Genomic DNA, 20,941 nt, shown 5'->3' with positions numbered 1-20,941 from the left:
GGCGTGTGTATGGGATTATTGTTTTTTATTGTATGGGTATTATAGTTGTTTGTTGTAGTTTTCTTTGTAACAAGCTGGAGTTATACCATATGTACACTCCAACTTGAGGGGAGTGTTGAAGAGTGTTGAAGGATATTACGTGTATGTTGAAGAGTATTATAGACTGTGTAGCATGTAGCCCTAAGTTGGGCATATATATTCATCGTATTACATGGGCGAGCTCCTTAGTGGAGACTCACCATCTTCTCCATTCACTCTTCTTCTTCTCCTTCTCCTTCCGTATCCATTCTAACATTTTCTCTTGTTGAATTTTGCATGCTAGTAACTACAATGATAATTTATAACTAGGTAACTATATTTGTATATTATGCTCACATTACTCACCCCACACTTCCACTTCCTCCAGGACATGACCTCTGAAATTTCCATCATGCTTCACTATTCACAAACTTAATAAACTTCGCTCTAATAGCAACTATCATAAGAGAGATCAACTCTGATACCAACAAAAACAGGCCTGTAATCCTGTAGCCTCACACTCGTGTGACACTCCTGCAATGCTTCGACTTTTGCCCCAAGTCATCCTACCTCTAGTGGCCTAGCCATGAACCTAAGGCATGTAGGATACATATTCTCACATCAAGGAAGCACAAAAGTGGAAAGAATGCGTTTTATTACTCACAAGGATGCATACAAACACGTGAGGGTCTAAGAGGTTAAGACGTTAAGAGGTAATTTGCAAATGTAGAGGCCCCACCTGTATATAGGCTACCTCCTCTTATACTAATGATCTAGAGCTTAGAAGCAGGAACCTCCTCTCGGAGTGCCGCTCCCACCTCGGAACCTCGATTCGGCGCTCCTTAGGAAGGAGCTTCCAGGGAGCGCGACCCCAGAGAGACGGGAACCGCTCTAATGACGCTCCCAGCCAGCTTCTATTACTCTATAAACCCCACCATCACCAACTTCCTTATATCAAACTCCTCCAACTCTTCAAAGTACTTCATTGGAGCAAGCACAAAGGCTTGTACATCTTCAGAAGGCACGAGGAACGAATGCACACAAATGAAGATGGTGAAGATGGTTAGAAATTAGCTTTTATATGTACTTAAATTTTGAAAGATACATATGAAAATGGTTAGAAACTATTATTTTTTGATGTACTTGAATTTTGAAAGATATATAAAGAAAATATTACATGCACGCTCCCACGATGCTCCCAAACTTAGACTCTTCTAGATCCCATGCTTCCCCGCCCCCGCTTCGTGCTTCTAAGATCTAGATCTTCCCACTTGGTAATCGTCCAATAGTTTAGGACCATCTTACAAATTTCTAGGCTCTCTAGGATCCACTACATATGCCTCTACTAAGGGACTAGAAGATTACTCTAGAGAACGTATGTATCTCTACAAGTTTCTACAAACTTCTAGACCCCCCTGGATCTTCTATTCAACTATGGACTTCTGGGATGTTCTCTACTCCATGGCCTTTTTAAGCCTCTATTAGCCCTACAAAGGAGTTTTGGTGAGCCAAATTGTCACTCAATGACATATTGGTCATGCTACATGTGAGCTTTGGTGGCTCCAAAACCTTCTAAGAGAAACACGAGTGAAAGCGGATGGTCCCATAAGATATATTGTGATAACCATCTAGCCATTCATACCACCTCTAACCCAATATTTCATGATATAACGGAACATATCGAGATTGATTGCAACTTCGTGAGAGAAAAGGTGGAGGCTAAGAACATCACAGCTAGCTGACATTCTCACCAAAGTTGTTCCCGAACGCCGTCTTCAGAAGATTCTTGGCAAGTTAGACGTGTTTGACATTCACATGGTAGCTTGAGAGGGAGTGTTGAAAGTTACGTAGTTTAAGTTCATTATGTATCGTGTGTCAAGGTCTTATGATGTGCCTTCTTTTATTTATGTACCTTAAGGGTATTTTAGTTATAATGTAATGTTGAATAATGAAAAATGATAGTTTAGTCATTACTTGTATATTAGGGGTATTGTAGTCATTGTACATTGGATGCCCCCTATTTGGGGCCTATATATACATCGTTTACATGAGAAGCTCCCCAGTGGAGACTTCCCATCTTCACCATTCCTCTTCTTCTTCCTCTCTTCTAACCCTAGCCTCATTTCTAACATGGTATCAGAGCCAAAGGACTTATCCAAGGAAAGAAAAAGAGTCTATCCATCATCCACGCCATTCTCTTTCTCGCGCGTCTCTCTATCTTTTTTTTCCTGTCATTTCAAACTTGCGAAAAAGAATTAAAAAAAACCCTTGTATTTCCTTTCTCGCCTTTGTATCACTCAAATCTCTCTTCTCAGTAACCTTGCGATTACATCTTCTTGTTGTCTTGCGATTGTAGTTGCAAATTGCGATTACAACTTGCGATTAACACTACTCCAGCGTGCGATTACATCTTCTCTCTCAGATCTCTGACTTTCTTATTACCTCTTGTCTCATGCGATTGCTTCTTGTCTCAGTATTTTCTCGGATCTGATTCTTTCTTTCTTTCCAATCTCGTATTCTCACGTTTAGGTTACGGTAAGGAGTGTTGTCTAGTGTTGTCTTCTATGTTTTCTATGTCTTTTATATAGTTCTTCAAGGCACACACCAAGTATTTGCTCAAATGTCTAAGAGAGGTGTAGTGCCTTGTTTGTCTTTGTTTCTTTGTCTTCTTCACGGCACACACCAAGTGTTCGATGCAATGTCCGAGAGAGGTGCAGTGCCTTGGTTGTCTTCGTTTTCGTTACCAGTTGAAGGTATTCGACCTTCAACTTGATGGAGAGTGTTGTCATGTTTTTCTTGGAGTTGTTCCTTTCTCTTGATGTTGTCTTAATGTTGTCTTTTTCTTCGTACTGTCTTCCTGGAGGAGTGTTGTTATGTTGTCTTTTCTTGAGGGAGAGAGTTAACCTCTTCTCTCTTTATGATCTTCGTTCATCCCCTTGGTGGTTGTTATCGTCTTCCTTGTTGTCTTTTCTTGTCTTGTCCGGGCTCATGTAGTCTCGCCCGAGAGGGAATGTTATGTTCTCCTTATGTTCTTCGCCATGTTCGTTGTTTCCTTTCCATGTTCTTGGCGTAGTTTTACGCATTAGTTTCCGGCTTTATGCCTTATCTTTTCCGGAAGACGGTTTCCCCATCGCTGGTCAGCTCTCTTACAGGCGACGGTTTCGGTTTTCCCGTGACCTTCTTTTCTGGGCGATGGTTTCCCCATCGTTGGTCGGCTCTTTTACAGGCGACGGTTTCCCCGTTGACCTCTCTTTATGGGTGATAGTATCCCCATCGTTGGTCAGCTCTTTTACAGGCGACGGATTCGTTTTTCTCGTCGACCTCTCTTTCCAGGCGATAGTATCCCTATCGTTGGTGACCTCTCTTTCCGAGCGATGGTTTCCCCATCGTTGGTCGGCTCTTTTACAGGCGGTGGTTTCCCCGTTGTCCTCTCTTTCCGGGCGATGGTATCCCCATCGTTGGTCAACTCTCTTCAAGCGACGATGTTCATGCTGTCGATCTTGTCACCAGACGATGGTCTTCCCATCGTTGGTTGGTTATCTTTCTCCTTCTTGTTTTCTTCTCTCCAGGCGATGGTTTCCCTGTCGACCTTGTCTCTGATGGTTTCCCCATCGTTGGTTATCTTCTATTAGCGTTGTGTTACTTCGCCGTTATTCACAGTGCGCACCTTGAGCGTGCCATATTGCTCGATGGATCCCTATTATTTCCCTGCTGAGGTGCTTCTGTTCGATCATTCGCGGTTTGCGGCTTTATTCGTCGAGCTCTCATTTAGGGGGAGGCCATGTTCTTTTCGCTCTCGCCGTAGTGCTGCTTCAAGGGGAGCTGTTCCTTTTTTGTGGCCGCTGATCTCGACGACAGCACTCTCATGGTGGTCGTTATCTATTGTTATGCTTTCCTTGTGTATTTACCACACACCATCTTGAGCATGAGTGTTACACCAAGCTGGATGTGTGTATGAGCTTATTGTACTTTTGTTATTTTTAGTTGGTTGTTGTAGTCTCCTTTGTAGCAAGCTGGAATCCCATACTATATACACTCGAGCTTGAGGGGGAGTGTTGAATAATGAATAAGGGTAGTTTAGTCATTACTTATACATTAGGGGCATTGTAGTCATTATACATTGGATGCCTTATTTGGGGCCTATATATACATCATTTATATGAGAAACTCCCTAGTGGAGACTTCGCATCTTCTCCATTCGTATTCTTCTTCCTCTCTTCTAACCCTAGCCTCATTTCTAACATGTAATATTATACTTAATAATATTTTCTTTTGTTTTTGAATTTTGAGGCTAGACGGCATGTACTACTCTTGTATTATTTTCTTATTATTAATAAAATTTAAGGTACCGGCCCGAGTTCCTAGATAAATTCTGGGTTAAAAAATTGCAAATAATACAAGGCAATGCCCTACAATGGGAGCATACCCTCTCATTTCCCATAAATAACTTTCTCTCATATCATTATTATTACTTGCTATTGGCAAGATAGCAAACTACAAAGCATACATTCTAAATTCGACAAAAACAAGTTGCTCACGTAGGAGGTATTAAACCTGCATTTGCCTGATAGAAAATGCAATGTAACCATTGCAAGTTAAACATTTAACACAAGATTAAATGAATCATGATGAAAATTTGAAGTACCTTAATCATGGTTTCAACCTTCCCACTTTTACCAAGAAAATTCAGTAGCTGATTTAGAAGCCCAAGAGAAACTACTGAGAATGAATGCTCCATATTTTCCATTAATTCAATTGCTGATCTCCAATCTCGTAGCCTTCATTCAAAATGTCTAGTTAAATGCATGGTAGAGCAAGAACTTGAATAGAGCATTGAAAGTACAAGATAAATAATATTACAATACATATTCTACGAATAAAGAAGAAACAAAAGAAAGACCATGTATTGATTGCTGAATACCATCCCGGTCATACAGGACATAAGCAAACCAGCCATGGAGAAGCATATTAAACAAACGTAAATACAGTTACCATACTTCAAAATACAATGTGAAATTCTCTTAACTGTAGAAGCACTTGCGAGGATGGCACAAAAGGAAAATGTGTAGCAAAATTAAAATTTAAGCAATGAGCAAACCAGAGGCCCAAGAATTGACTTTAAAAAAATCATTTGGATCAATGTTTGCCTCTTTCAATTAATGATATCATGGTAGCAGCCTTCTGTTAAAGAATTTAACAGAAAATGATAATGTGATATCCTCCTTTGTGTTTCCTGTCCAAGATTTCCTCCAACAGAATTATACATTTTTGCAAACAATATAATATATCAGTGCCAACAACTGCACTCCACTCTAACAGAACCACAAAGGTTTTCCTCATTTTCCTTTTCTTACTTTCCTAGAAAAATTCCAACTTTCCTTCTCCCTTCTCCAAAGGGTAGTAGTATCTCTAAAGTACAAGTAACGAGTAGTGTTTAGACACTCATAACGAGTCGACTCGGGCTAGTTAATGATTTACGTGGCAAGTTTTTACTTACTCGGGCAAGTCAAAGGACTTTTTGATCGTGATATGACACACTCCTGAATTGTGATTATTATTATTTTCTGTTTCATTTTCTTGCTATATTTTGTTCCAGTCTTTCTTGAGCTGGTTTGCGTTGTAATCACAGTGCTTTATTTAATGAAGATCTGTTCGAAGGAGGGGAGCCAATGATTGATTCCAACCATATAGATCATACAAGCCATGTTAAAAAGAGGTGATAAGAACAGTGTTTAAAGGCATACTCGGAAAAAAATTTGCCCAAGGTTAAAAAACCGAGTCAACTTGGGGGAGCCATTGACTGATGCAACAAGTTTTTCACTAATCCTGGCAAGTAAAGGAGTTTCTGATTGAATTGATAGGCCAAAACCAAGTTCATTCTGAGTAGTCAACGATATACTTGTGGAGATTCTATATAGTGGTCATTCATGACTAGTGGGACCGACATTTATGTTCAGCATTATGTCCAGGATTAATGATTACCGAAATGCATATTTCGGGGGTCTCTGCGCGAAGCCAAAATCTGTAATTCACTACAGCATAAGACTAATAATGCAGATTCAATCAAGATTATATTTCATAAAGGAGGGAATAAATTATTAAAGTCCATTTTTAAATGTAATGCATATGTAGAATACTTTAAGGCAAAGTAAAATATATTAAGGACAAAACAAGAACAAAAAACTTACAAGCTGCATGCTGATATCATTTCAAAGAAAGCAGCTTCATTAAAAGGGATCTTTCTCTCTCTCATCAACTCTGCTAGAAGAAGAACCCTAGCTGGCTGGCCTCCTCTGTTGAAAGCTTTCATAAGAGAAGAGCATGCAATCGAGTCCGGTTGAATATCATTCATTTCCATGTCATGGAAGAGTTCATAAGCTTTCTCCCAGTTTTCTAGATAGCACAACATAGTAAATAGGGCAGCAGAACAGAACAAAGAAAATCTTTGGTAAGAAAACTTTCCTTATCAGGTTATCCATCAATAAGAAACAGAGTGGGGCCTGCGTTGTTTGGGTGATGCAAACCATTCATTTGTGGGCCGACATAGATAGGGTGTGCCCAAAAAATCATCTCCACGAACAACGTCCACAAATCGAAGGGTTAGGATGATCGATGGAGATGATTTTTTGGGCACATATCAGCCAAATAACGTGCGCCCCACTGTTCTGGTCGACATACCAGATAAGTTATCTGGTCGATAGACCAAATAAAGTCAGGTCACCGCAGTAGCTGAAAAGATGAAAATACCTGCTGCACTATAAGCATGAATCATGGTGGTATATGTTACCACATCAGGACAGCATCCAGTCATCTTCATCATATTGAACATAGATTCTGCTTCTGCTAGAAGGTCCTGAGAACATGTGAAGTATCTACGTCACAAATATCGTTCTTGGGAATTTCACAGCAAGGGAAAATTTTATGATACATTATTCTTTTTTTAATTTTTTCGGGTTCATATCGGGAAAAACGATAAAAAATAAAATTATTTAAAAACATATAAATATATAAAATTTAAGAAAAAATATAAAATAAAAATATCGGGATAATATGGTGATATTATTGAGATATTTTATGATAAAAATAAAAATAACGCTACATTTTTAAAATCTCAGGATAATTTCGGCATTTTGTCATTTTATCAAAATGTCGTGACAAAAACGCGATATTTTGAAAATATCGGAGATATTTGTCACATAGTGAAGTATTATGGATAAGTTATATAAATGGAATAACTGACAGTTGCTTAGTGTAGTGAATCTATACTGACTGATTCCAGCACTTGCCTGTTTGCTGTAAGCATAGATTGCAGATGAGTACACCTCCTTAGATAAAGGAATATGCAAATCCATCATCTCATCTAGAAATTTAAGGGATTCTGCGTACTTTCCCATCTTACAAGAACCACTAATTAATACATTGAAAGTAACCGAGTCAGGTTTGGCAACCTTTCCTCTCATAAATCTGTATAAATTCAAAGCCTTTTCGTACTCCCCAATACTCATATAGCTACCAATAGCTGAGTTATATGCAATTGTATTCAACTTGATGCCTCGAGACTCCGCTGCCGTAAGTATAGAATCAATTTTCACCGTTTGACCACACCGGCCACATGCAGCCAAGAGAGTACATATAGTGACAATGTTTGAGTTAATTCCCTCTCTTTCCATTTCACGCAGAACTTCAATAGCCTCAGCTAACAATCCTGCAGACCCATATGCGTCAATTAAGGCATTGTAACTCACTAAATTTGGTTTCCATGAGTGGCTCTTTATCATGTCAAATATGCTCCTAGCCTTTTCGGGCTGTCCTGATCTACCATAAGCATTGAGCAAAGAAGTATATGATACAACATCGGGTCGTAAGCCAGACCGTTTAAGCAAGTTAAAAACCGCCAAGGCCTCCCTAGGCTTTCCATATGACGCATAGGCGCCAATAAGGGCATTATATGAGACAATATTAGGCTTTAAACCTTCGGCCACCATCATGTCAAATATTGCTTTGCAGTTTTGAATTTGTCCGCTAACAGAATACGCATGGATAATACTTGTAAAAGTGACAACATCAGGGCGGCATTCCGCCCGTTTCTCCCTCATTGAGTTAAAAACATCCACAGCTTCCCCATATTTCCCCAACTTTACTAGGCAATGTATGATTATATTAAGAGTGACAGTGTCAGGGCGAATGTGTGTTCCTTTCATTAGTTCAAAATAGGACAAAGCTTTTGAATACTGAGAGCCACTCTTGAAAGCAGATAAAACAATATTATGAGTCACCAAATCAGGCCCAACCCCATTTTCTGTCATTTTCTTGCAAATTTTTAGAGCTTCTTTCCAATGGCCACTGGAACCACAAGCATTTATCAGATTGTTGTATGTAGACCGACTCGGAGAGACCTGCACCCATGTTTGAGGAAAAGGATAAATTGTGGAAAAATACACAAAGTGTTCGAAAACAAAAATCGAGCATAATATACAAAACAAGATGACCAAAACACCAAAATAATATGCTCAACCTCCATTCATCACCAAGGTCAAACGTAAGCATCCATGATTGTCGATGGAAGAATATAAGAATATCAAGTGCTTTAGTTTAAAATTTAAAGATTTGATAAATAGCATGTTAAACTAATTTTACTAAGATTAAATGCACAATTTATGATTTGGTTCAATGGGAATCATGGTTTTAAACTTCCACTGAAATTGACACCAAAAGACCGAAATATTTCTGTTTCCATCCCTCTGAAACTGAAACTGAGACGACCAAAATGTATAAACCAAAATCGTAAGTGTAATAGTGGTATATTGTATTATATAATTATATTTATATTAATTGCATGCAAAATGTGGTGAATGTATTATGGATAAATATTTATATGAATTACATGTGAAATTTGGTATGTACTAAATTATAAAACATGTGAGGCAATTAATGTCATTAGATGTTTGCTGTTTGTAAACCAACCATTATGTACGGTTGTCTTGCTTATGTGATGTTTTCTATGTGCGTGTTTGTGCTTATTCAAGCAGTTCCATCTTTAAATTCTAACATCTGGATATGTTTTTTTTTATGACATAGGGCATCCCCACCCCATTTGAGGGCAGGACTATTCCCTATGGATGCAAACAATCACCCATAAACCACGTGCATCAGGCAACTCCTAGGGGACTCGAACTCGCGTCTATGGGGAGCAAACCCACGACGCTAGCCGACATGCCAACCTCGTCCAGGTTATCATTTGCATACCCGTCCGGGCTATCATTTGCATATGTTTCCGTATGTTTCCTTGATTTTACAGGATTTCCACCGAAATTTCCAACTGAAACCGAAATCTGTTTCTATGGTGATCTAAACCGAAATTTAAAACCTAGATGGAGTATCAACCAATCTAGAACCAAGCTTATGTTTCCATAATATACTTTTATTACGAGATAAAAACCCTTTACTTTGATTGAGCTACCTTGATTCCAAGAAAGAACCTCAATGGACCAAGATCGTCCTTAGATAAGTCTGGAACTTCTGCATGACAAATAATGTATGTTCAGTCTGACTCTGCGCATATCCAAACTTATTAAGCGCCCCACTGAACCAATCAGACCAAGCTTGCAGTGATGGTTTCCACCCTATAGAGCTATTTTCAATTTACATACCATCCCTTCACTGTCAAAAAATTTAAATCCAGGTGGAAACATCATGTACACCTCTTCCCAAGGATAGCTAAAATAATGATTTCAAGCTAAGTTGTAATTTTTGTTTCGTTTCGGCCGAAATGGACCGAAATTTCGGTTTCTGTCAGGAAAGCGGAACGAAATCTGGTCAGAATTCGTTTCGGTCCAGATTTCGGTCCGTTTCGGTCGATTCGGCTGAAATTCCGGATCTAGCCGAAATTTCGGACGAAACGGGCGAAATACCCTATTTCGTCCAAAATTGACAGAAAGCGGAAAAAATTCCAAAAAATTACCGGGAATGCCGTTGGGAGTGTATTTTGACCATTCTACCCTCATTTTATGACCGTTTTATAGCCTTTGGAAGGGCACTTTCCGTCTTTTCGCATCCACAAGCCTTCACACCGGTATATATACCCCTTTAACCATTGTTTTTCCACACTCTTCCCTTTCACCCTTCTCTTACAAACTTCATTTACACACTTTCCCACCAACTAAGATCTACACTAATCTTCTTCTAAGCTCTTCAAACTTCTCTAATTTTCTTCTAACTTCACTTTTACACATTTTCCCACCAACTAAGATCAAGATCAAGATCATTTCTCAAAGGGGAGCAAAGCTTGAAAAGTACAAACAAGACAAGGCTTCAATATACAAGACAAGGACTTATCTCTCCGATCTCCTCCGATTCCAAAGGCTCCTCCTCTCCAATCTCCTTCATTATACTATATTTTCTCTCATCCAACAAAAGGCTTCAACTTCAGGGAAGTGAAACTTTCATTTCTTTTCCTTTACTTAATTTTATTTCCTTATTTTCTTTTCCTTTGCAGATGACATAGTATTAATCGATGAAACCAAAGTAGGAGTAAATGCTAAGTTAGACTTATGGAGAACTACTTTGGAATCCAAGGTTTTAGACTGAGTAGGACTAAGACAGAGTATATGGAGTGCAACTTTAGTAATGTAAGGAGGCGGGACGAGGATGTAGTAAATATGACTGGATAGGAGGTACCTAAGAGGGATATCTTTCGCTTTCTTGGTTCAATTCTACATAAGAAGGGAGAGATTGAAGAGGATGTTAATCATAGAATAAGAGCAGGTTGGTTGAAGTGGTAGCTTGCCTCAAGAGTTCTGTGCGACCGTAAAACCCCTACCAAGTTGAAGGGAAAGTTCTATAAGACAGCTATGAGGCCGCCATGTTGTACGGCTCAAAATGTTGGGCCACCAAGAAGCAGCATGTGCATAAGATGAGTGTAGCAGAGATGCAAATGCTTAGATGGATGTGCAGCCACACAGGGTTAGATAGAATTAAAAATGAAGACATTCGTAAAAAGGTGGGGGTGGCACCAATTAAGGAGAAGATGAGAGAGCATCGCTTAAGATGGTTTGGACATATCCAAGGTTAGGCCTTTGGATGCTCCAGTGAGAAGAGGCAACTCGTGCCAAGTTGATGGAGTAAAAAGAGGAAGCGGCAGACCAAAAACAACTTGGGTAGAAACAGTGAGGAAAGACTTGATAGCTAGGAACATAACAGAGAACATGACCTTGGATAGGATAGAATGGAAGAAAATGATCCACATAGACGAACCCAACTAGAACCAGGATTAGAGCCGATTAGATTCCTTTCACCTTCTTCATGAAATTTTTCTAAAGGATTCATTTAGCCGACCCCAACTAGTTTGGGACAAAGGCTTTGTTGAGTTCAGTTGAGTTGAGTATTCTCTTTTTTTCATTTAAAATTAATATACAATGAGTTCGGGACCTTCTGAAGGAGCCTCCTCTATTGGTTCCGCACCCGCTAGATTGGATGACTCGGCATGGGCTTATGGCCTAGTGTTTCCGGGTCAACGAAAGTGTTTTCAGTGCACTTTTTATGATAAAATCCTAAAAGTTGGAGGTATAACACGGCCTAAACAACATCTAGAGGGTGTTTCTTGTGAAGTAGCGGCATGTAAAAAAGTCAATGCCGATGTAAAATGGAGAATGGGGCAACTGTTAGACCGGACGAGAAAAGAAAGGGCTAGGAAAAGTGTAACTAGAGCAAAGGTAGGTGGATTTTATGGCATTCCAGAGGAGGAAGAGGAGGGGGGGAGGAAGAAGAAGACATTGACAGTAGGAGACCACATGAGACTAGGCATAAGGGGAAGAAAACTGTTGTAGAACCAAGTGGGGCACAGAGGAAGAAGGGTATTTTTGGGGGATTGAGAGATTTGTTTGCACTACGAACAACCCCTGGATCCCAGTCAGGCAATAAGAGTGCTTTGGTAACGAAAGAAACCGCTGATCGGGCAAATATGGCGGTTGGCATGCTTTGTTCTCGAACTCTCTTTTGATTCAAATCGTGGTGTAACGTGTATCCCCCTTTGTTCCGGTCATGGAATCGATGAAATATATCAAAAAATGGATTTTTGTTATGATGCCAACCTGCCTTTCAATGTTGCCAATTCACCGTATTGGCAACCGATGTTTGATGCCGTAAATGACGTAGGGTCGGGTTACAAGGCACCTAGTTATCATGATTTGAGGGGGATCATATTAAAGAGAATTGTTGATGAAGTATATAGCTACTTAGGGGAAGTTAAATTTTCATGGAAATTCAGTGGCTGTGGCATTATGCCGATGGATGGTCAGATACCAAACAACGTGCCTTAATTAACTTTTTGATGTATTGTCCTAAAGGGGTAGTTTTCCTAAGATCTATTAATGCATCTGGCATAGTGAAGAATGTCGATGCATTGTTTAATATTTTTTATGACATTGTTTTAGAAGAGGGTCCGAAAAATGTAGTCCAATTTATAACCGATAGTGAGCCGAATTATAAAGCTACAGGGAAGAGATTAGAAATCAAATATGGCACCTTCTTTTGGACCCCATGTGAAGCCCATTGCTTAGATCTAGTCAAAGAGAACCTGGGCAAAGTTGATGTGTTTCCTCTCATAGGAAGCACAATTGAGAAGGCTCGAAAGATTAGGAGGTCTATCCACAACCACGCAGCCCTACTCAGCCCCACTGAACTTGATGAGAAAGAATTTCACAGGTGGGAGAGACTTGTGTCGTTTTGCGTGGACCAGATTTGCTACAAATTTCATTAGCATACAAAGTTTGGTGCTTCATAGGAAAGCCCTTCAACAAATGTTCGTGTCTAAAGAGCATGGTGCTAGTAGGTATGTCCGACACCAATTGAGTGAAGAGATACTAGTGTGTTGGACAAAGAATTTTGGGGGACCAGTATAAGTACATTTTAAACATCAGGCAGCCTTTGCTGAGAGTGCTACGCTTGGTAGACCGGCAATACAAACCGGCTATGGGTTACACTAGTATGAGGCCATGGATAAGGCCAAAGAAAACATCAAGGCTAGGTTAAGGAACAAAAAATTAGATTATATGCCCATGAAGAGGATTATTGACCAAAGAAGGGATAAACAACTTCACAATCCCATCCACGCAGCAGGATATTTTCTAAACCCTGCTCTCTTTTTCAGTCCAACTTTCTCCAAGCATAATGAAGTCGCCAGAGGCTTGATGGAGTGTGTTAGCCGATTGGTAGCTGATGAAGGAACACAGGACACCATCACGGGTCAAATTGAGTGCTATCGAGAGTCTTCCGGTACGTTCGGAACTAAGTTGGCAATCCACAATCGAGGAAATTTGGGGTGAGGTATATTTATTGATTTATTCATTTAATTAAGTTTATTTCATTTAAACTCTCTATAGGTAAATGCTTAACTATTCATTGATTTTGTACAGTTGCATGGTGGAACCAGTTCAGAAATGACGTCCTGGAATTAAAGTTTCACCGTCAGAATTCTTAGCCAAACCTGTAGTGCAACTGGATGTGAAAGGAACTGGAACACCTTTGAACACATCCACTCGGCAAGAAGAAACAGGTTGGAACATGGCCGATTGAATGACCTGGTGGTGTGTCCATTGTAATGTATGCTACTTAATTGAAGTTAATGTTCTCAGATCTCACCACTTGTCTTGAAGCTTTAAATTTTAAAGTCATTTATGTTGGACATTATTTTTAGGGAATTAAAGAGAAAATCTTCTACCACTAGCGACCCATTGGGTATGAATCACCTAAATGTTATGATGGATTGGGTTGCAGAAGATGAAGACGTTATTTTAAACCCAGAAGATATTGGTTGAGAAAACATTGAAGTGCCAGCTGCTGGGGCCGCGACGACACAATCCTTGAAGACCCTCCTTCTGGAGCTGGTGGTGCAGGTGGCGACAACGATGAGGGCTACCACTCGCTTGATTATGATGATTCTCAACCACCCTATTCAACATGATGTAATAAGCTATGTACGAGAGACATGATGTGAGATGTGATTTAGAGATGTATTTTTCTTTTTCTTTTTCTTTTTCTTTTTTTTGTATTTTCTTGTTTTTTATGTATTAAACTTGTAGTGTGAACTTTTTTATGGAATAAAATTGATGGTTTTTTTACATATTTGGTTCATTTAATTATTTCTTATAATTTTCTAACAATTTCTTATTTTTTGGATTTTTTTCATATTTTTAACTACTTAAAAAAAAATCCCTCCGGGAAGAGGAACGAAACGGCCAAAACACCGAAGCGTTCAATTCCGGTCGCCAAAACGAAACGGCGAACGAAACGGATTTAACAACTTAGATTTCAAGTGAGTTTTAAAAATTATAAAAATAAAAATCAGTTATCTCTACCTCTAACCACTAAAATCATGATTCAACCCTTGAATCACAATTATAAAGATTTCAAGAAGAAGGTGAAGATTAGAAGATAGTGATTTTTCAATAGAAAGGTTCTCGGGAGGGAGAGGAATCAAAAGATTTTGGGGGAGACTTCCTCTCTCTCTCTTGATATTATTACATATATATATATATATATATACTAGTAAAAAAAACCCCGTGCGATGCACGGGCCTACAAAGAACTGTACAGACCACATCACAGGTTGATCCAAACCGTCCATGTGATGGAACACAACATAAATAGGTTGTGCCCCAAAAATCATTTCCATAGGCTGATCCTAGCCCTCCAATCTATAGAGGTTTCCATAATATGTTGTTCCTCTTAAATCGGATGGTTAAGATCACCCTATAGATTTTTTATTAAAAAAGCATAAAGGAGGGGGATAAGATTGAAATTATTTGGCTTTAATGGGTGCCTTTGTTAAAAAGCATAAAGGAGGGGGTAGGATTGAAAATATGTGTGTTGAATGGGTGCCTTTGTTAAAAAAAGTCAAAAAGAGTGATGTGTAATTCTACAAAAAATTATCTTCTTTTCTCTTCTACTATATAGTATTAGATATATATATATATATATATATATATATATATGAGAAAACGGTTCCTACACATATGTGTAGATAAGTTATCTACACACTAACTTCAACTACAGTGGGGGCCACATTATTTGGGTGATCCAAACCATTCATTTTTAAGGCCCTCACATAGATAGGGTGTCCATAACAAATCAGATCCATAGGATCATCCTAACCATTCGAACTGTGGAGGCAAAAAATGGACTAATTTGTGAAGGTTTAAAGACATCCATTTTACCTCCACAAATCGTAGGGTTGGGATGATCCTATGGATCTGATTTTTTGTAGACACCCTATCTATGTGAGGGCCTTTAAAATGGATGGCTTGGATCACCCAAACAATGTGGGCCCCCACTGTATTTTAAGCTAGTGTGTAGAGAACTCTCTACACATATGTGTAGGAACCGTTTTCTCTCTCTCTCTCTCTCTCTCTCTCTCTCTCTCTCTCTATATATATATATATATATATATATATATATATATATCATAGCGACTTCTTACTTTTTTGCAGCTTTTTCAAAATCTTGAAATATTTTTTGCGAGAAATTTAATATATTCCAAATATTTGGGACACTATGTGCCTCCCCTTTTCTTCTTACTTTACTGATAATAATTAATAGTGACCCCTCTTCTCATTTTCATGCTTCCAATCGTAAGGTTTTAAGACAAGACCGGGAAGGAGCTAAAATAAAGAAAATAGGGTGCCAAAAGTAGATCCCTACGAGAACAGTCGACACTACAACAAATGAACAAATTACAATTTATCAAAATGTAATAATATTACATAGTATGCATGCAAAGACTCATTTTCTTAACCGCTACCATTAGAATGGGGGAATATAAAGAAGAAATATGATCATGTAAGTCACAAAATACGTACAATCAAGGAGGAGGAATCCAATACATACAGCTGCACGAAGCATATCATCCATTATATTCACAGCCCATCGCCATTGACCAGCTCGTCCATGTGCATTGATTAGAGCATTGTAAGTTTCAACATCAGGCTTGCACCTAACAGTATACAAGATATCTAATAAAAATTTTAAGCCACAACTATAGATGGAGAATAATTAGATACAACTCTGTAAATATGTAGGAACTAGAGCCATTAGAGAGATAAAAGCCACTTAAAATCTCAAAATTACTCTTCAACAAGATCTACAAAAAAATTCATGTGATGCAATCAAGTCGGATGCACATCAGAAGAAATGTCCAGAAAGTAATAGATTAAAGGAGGTATGGAAAATGACAGAAATAAGATAACAGAGTTGGGATAGCTTCTTCTTTTTTTTTGAATGGTAGCAATTTCATTTAAGAAAAGCGACTGAGATGGTCCAACAAGAGTACAAAAGGAAACTAGAAGGGGTTACAGCAAAAGCACGGGTAGCAATACATATTTATCAAGGGGCTAGGAAGTCAAATAACTCTAACCCTTGCCTCTCAACTCCATCCCGAGCCAATATATCTGTTAGCCGATCTTCTAACATGGTTAAATGTAATTGAGGATCCACCTAACCGATCCTGAATCTCATCAAGGTAATTAGCAAAGCGCCATGGAAGCACAAGCATCCCTCTCAACCATTGAATCACATTCATAGAGTCACCCTCTATGATTGTTCTATTTTATAAGGCTTTGTCTAAGTAGTTTATGCCCTGATATGTTGCTCTTACATCCGTCCCATTTGCATCCAAAGTCCCTATTGGCCCCGAGAAGGCCCAAATAGTGTTCCCGCTTGAATATCTCAATACACCTCCAATGTCTGCAGGGCTGGGATTGCCCATTCTGGAGCCATCAAAGTTCATTTTGAACATTCCTTCCGATGGAGGCTCCCATACTTGGACCACCAACGGTCTCCTTTCGACACTAAAACAAACCTCATTCCAACCTTCCAAAAGATCATATGCCGATACAAATTGGAATAGAGGAAGAGTTCTAGCCCATGCAATTACCGAAGCAATTACTTTAATATATAGGAAGTGGTGCGACTTTGCAACCCCGTCAAAAATCCTTGCGTTCTTTTGTTTTCAAATAACCCACAAAATAGCCAGTGGGCATAGGTCCCAAAGGACCCTTCCTTTCTTCTTCCAAGGTAGTCCAGTCCAATTTTCTAAAAGATCGGGTAGAGTGGATGGAAAGACCCATGCAATACCAAACCTGGAAAGGATACAACCCCACACTGCTCTGGCTACTTCGTAATGACTAAAAATTTAATCAATGGTTTCCCCTGCCTCAATGCACAGCGGGCAATGGTCAAATAGCCAAATCCCCCTTTCTCGCAAAAATTCAATCGTTTAAATGCAGCCTCTGCAAGCCACCCAACTCTTTACACACCCTTGGAGGAGCCTGTGTTTTCCACACTTCTGTTTTTGTGGAGGGTGTAGATGAAGGCACAATATGGTTGTAGAAGGATTTGACGGAAAAAAAAAACCAATAGAGTCCCAAATCCATATCCTTTTGTCTACCCCACTCTGCTTTATGTAGCAAGCTTCCAATAGTTGAAATAACATTACCAAAGAATCCAATTCCCTATCGAAAAAATTCCTTCGAAATCTCGGTTTCCATGCCACCCTGTCACCACATCTCTCAAAGCAGTCATTCACCATGACATCTTTTTGTGCCTGGAAACATGCCCCTGAGAGGGATAGCCGAGCACCAAGCTTCTCCCCATTCACCATGACATTTTTTGGATCTGAGTTGGGATAGCTATCTCATAAGCATTTCATAGAATTGGTCAAAATTGAAGGCTTTTGTGCCTTGACCAAGCTAACTTGGCAATGTACCTCATTTCCAGAATTTAGTTAGGATATACCAAAAAGTAGAATCAAATATCATGCTTGGAATGATGCATCCAAGATCAATCTACAGGTCGCCAATAAGATCTACAAAAATATCAATATCTTGCAGTTTTACTGCATGCACATCAAATGCATGGCCTAAAGGTAACAGATTTAACGAAGGAACCCACACAATGAAATGAGATAATGGAGTCGGGAAAGCTATCACACATGCATTTCATAGATTTGGTTGAAGTCAGGGAATTTGGGATTTGGCACTGAATGAATATCTTAGATCCCAATTTTCAAGAGATTTTGGTACGAAACATTTCCTTGTAGCGATGAAATTATAAGTGTGAAGCATAATGATCGAAATCAAAAACAGAAAATTTTGAAATTCCAATACAACAATTAACCACTAGGCAGTTAATTTCTTAGGTAGAAGGTATGAAGGAAAATGAAGACCAAAATACCTACTGACGTGTCCACAAACATATAGTTTCAGAAACATAGGAAAATAAATACTATTAAATAGTCATTCACCCTCCAAATCACTTTCACGGTAAATACTACTCAGATTATCGTAGTAATACTAGATATAATACGTGCAACAAGCCCCGACTTACAGAAGGGAAGCATTTATTAGATCAAAGGCCACCATGGCCTCTTGCTATGGCTAAAAATGATCTAATACTTGCTTGATCGCACCGCCCTCATAACAGCGACTCATCATTCAAATTTCTGCCCTGTCAATTGTTGGTCGTAGGATAATGGCCTACTATAGTGGGGGCAATGACGGAGAATAAGGAACCAATTCTGAAGAGGGAGCCTAAGAAGCACCTACCACATCCATGGAAGCCACCAAGTGCACAAACTATCCAATCCTAACACGAGGTAGCGCTCCAAGCAGTTAATGGAAGACTGTTTTGAACCCTCAAAAAAAAAAAAATGCTTGGAAACGCTAATGTCAAAATTTGGGAAACTTGTAAAACAACAAGGATCTGACACTCCAATCCCTCTCACATCAGACGTAGTTTGCACGAAGGCAAATAAACAAAAAATGTGGTTTATAGCCTGAGGTGCTGTCAAGCGATCAGAGCTTCAAAATATCTAGATCTACCATAGACCACTACGATCAAGTACAGCAACCAACTTCTACACCTATGTCTGCATAAGCAAAAATGTGGCTATCAAAGCTATAGGGATCTCTATGTTTGCATTTTCATCCTAAAAAAAGAAAACTAGACAAGTGAAAACAAAGGAGTGCTTCTTAAGAAGAAAAAAAAACTTCTTCAAAAATGCAAATTAAAAACCAAGATGCTCTGCAATAGACACAATAAATGGCATTGATCCCACAATGGTCTTCTTCGCGTCTAATTATTCGTATGACTTTCTATCTTCCTTTGATAAGAAACATATCTTACTCTCACATACCAATTAATCATGAAACTAATGATAGTAGAACTATAATAAATGAAACTGCATGACTATAATGTGGAAGTAACAATGATGATTAATAGATTAGCTAATTAATATGATCACCTAAAAAAACAATTGCATGTCAAAAGATTTGTGGACAATAATCCCTTAATCTAAAGAGAAAAAAATAACAAAAAATCAAGTTATACCTCCACTCTTGCATCTCAAAAAACAAACCACGTGCTTGATCCGTTCGGTTATGTCTGGCATGCAACCTAATCATCATATTGTAGATGTCATTTCGAGCACAATAGTTCTTCTGATTCTTCATCCAACAAAAAACTTGAACACTATGTTCAAGGGAACCCGCTTTAGTTATCTCCTACAGAAAAACACCACATTGTAAGATTCCTTAGTATAGCTCGCCACTTTCTTTTATTACAAGTTTCTATAAAAATAAGTTTTTAACATTCTTTATGGTACATCCAAAGCATACAGCCTAACCAAAATGCGACTAAACATGCTTCGTTACATATAACATAAGATAAGGTTTAGAAAAGGTAAAAACCATTGGAAGTCTAATGACATCTATGAGGCACCATTAAGGCATGACTGGAGTAAAATTACATCAGCACAATTTCCAATGAACTAGATGGAAACTGAGTTTTCGGTCTCATTTCATAGGAATTCTAGAACATCCCATTGCGGATTAAAATCTGGACCCATCATGCCGTGCATTCTTTTCCAGATTTTGATTATTTTGGTAGAGACAATTCAAATATACTTGGGTGCTTTTAAGGTATTTCACCCGTCCAAAAACGAATAGCAGGGTTAAACCCCATAAAAACCATGTTTTAGTCAGATTTAGGTCTTCTTTGTTTCCCCAAAGCCTAAATCAAGGTTGAAGAAGAACTTTTTTGGTCATTTTTGTGTGCTTTCTCTCATTGTTTTCTTCTACCACGACATATACACAAAGGCAAGGCTTTTGCTTCCATTCAAGGGTTGATTCGAAGAAGGTAATGTATTTCCATCCTCTCCCTGTATTTTTGTCATTTATTCCATAAAAAGTTTGAAATGAGTTCAAGACCTACCACTGGAGCATCGTCCATTGGTTTTGCAGCCACTATATCGGGTGATCCGGCATGTGCACAAGGTAGAGTGGTGTTGGATCATTGAAAAAAAAGTTTTGCCTAAATTACAACAAAGTTATATTTGGTGGAGGCATCACCCGATTAACAATACCTAGATCGCAGAGAACCATAAGAAGTTCTTTGGCAACCAAGAAGCAAGTTGATAAGGCTGATATGGCAGTTTCCAAGTTTTGGAATTTTGCAAATGTCTTCTTCTATGCAGCTAAGTCACCGTATTGCCTGACAGTGATTGATGCAATTTGTTTAAAAGGGTCAGGATATAAGGCATCCTCTTATCACGATTTAAAGGGAAAGATTTTTGAAGAATATTGTGTAGGAGTTGGATGAGCACTTGGCAGAAGTTAGATACCCAAGGACATTTTAAGCTCGAAGGTTGGACAGATACCAAACTTTCATTAATTATTTTTCAGCGTGTGGGTTCCCAACCTCCCATAACATTGTGCAAATGATAACTGATATGAACCTAGTTATAAAGCTTGGTTATAGAGGAGAACCTTAGTGCAATCCATGAAAGTGACACATAGGACTTAGTTCCATATCTACTTGATGTATTGGTCATTGGGATCCTAGATAGATAAAAGACTCGTCTGGTAGCTCAAGGT

The 20,941-nt window shown here is 38.8% G+C and overlaps 1 protein-coding gene across 1 annotated transcript in view; it reads right to left on the bottom strand.

The window, feature by feature from the left end:
• EMB2654 (Tetratricopeptide repeat (TPR)-like superfamily protein) overlaps positions 1-20,941 on the bottom strand; it is a 59,704-nt gene that overhangs the window by 36,940 nt on the left and 1,823 nt on the right. The window contains exons 2-7 of the mRNA XM_077392966.1: positions 19,398-19,570; positions 15,900-16,005; positions 7,305-8,414; positions 6,766-6,871; positions 6,207-6,411; positions 4,664-4,796 (exon numbers count right to left, since the gene is read on the bottom strand). Of these exons, the coding sequence (XP_077249081.1) occupies positions 4,664-4,796; positions 6,207-6,411; positions 6,766-6,871; positions 7,305-8,414; positions 15,900-16,005; positions 19,398-19,570 (1,833 nt within the window). The remainder of the gene's footprint in view (positions 1-4,663; positions 4,797-6,206; positions 6,412-6,765; positions 6,872-7,304; positions 8,415-15,899; positions 16,006-19,397; positions 19,571-20,941) is intronic.

The sequence above is a fragment of the Tasmannia lanceolata genome, unplaced genomic scaffold, assembly GCF_043159265.1.
Source record: "Tasmannia lanceolata isolate RefF3 unplaced genomic scaffold, GAP_Taslan_0.1 ptg000002l, whole genome shotgun sequence".
Lineage (NCBI taxonomy): Eukaryota > Viridiplantae > Streptophyta > Magnoliopsida > Canellales > Winteraceae > Tasmannia > Tasmannia lanceolata.
This window is presented reverse-complemented; position numbering and strand designations above follow the sequence as displayed.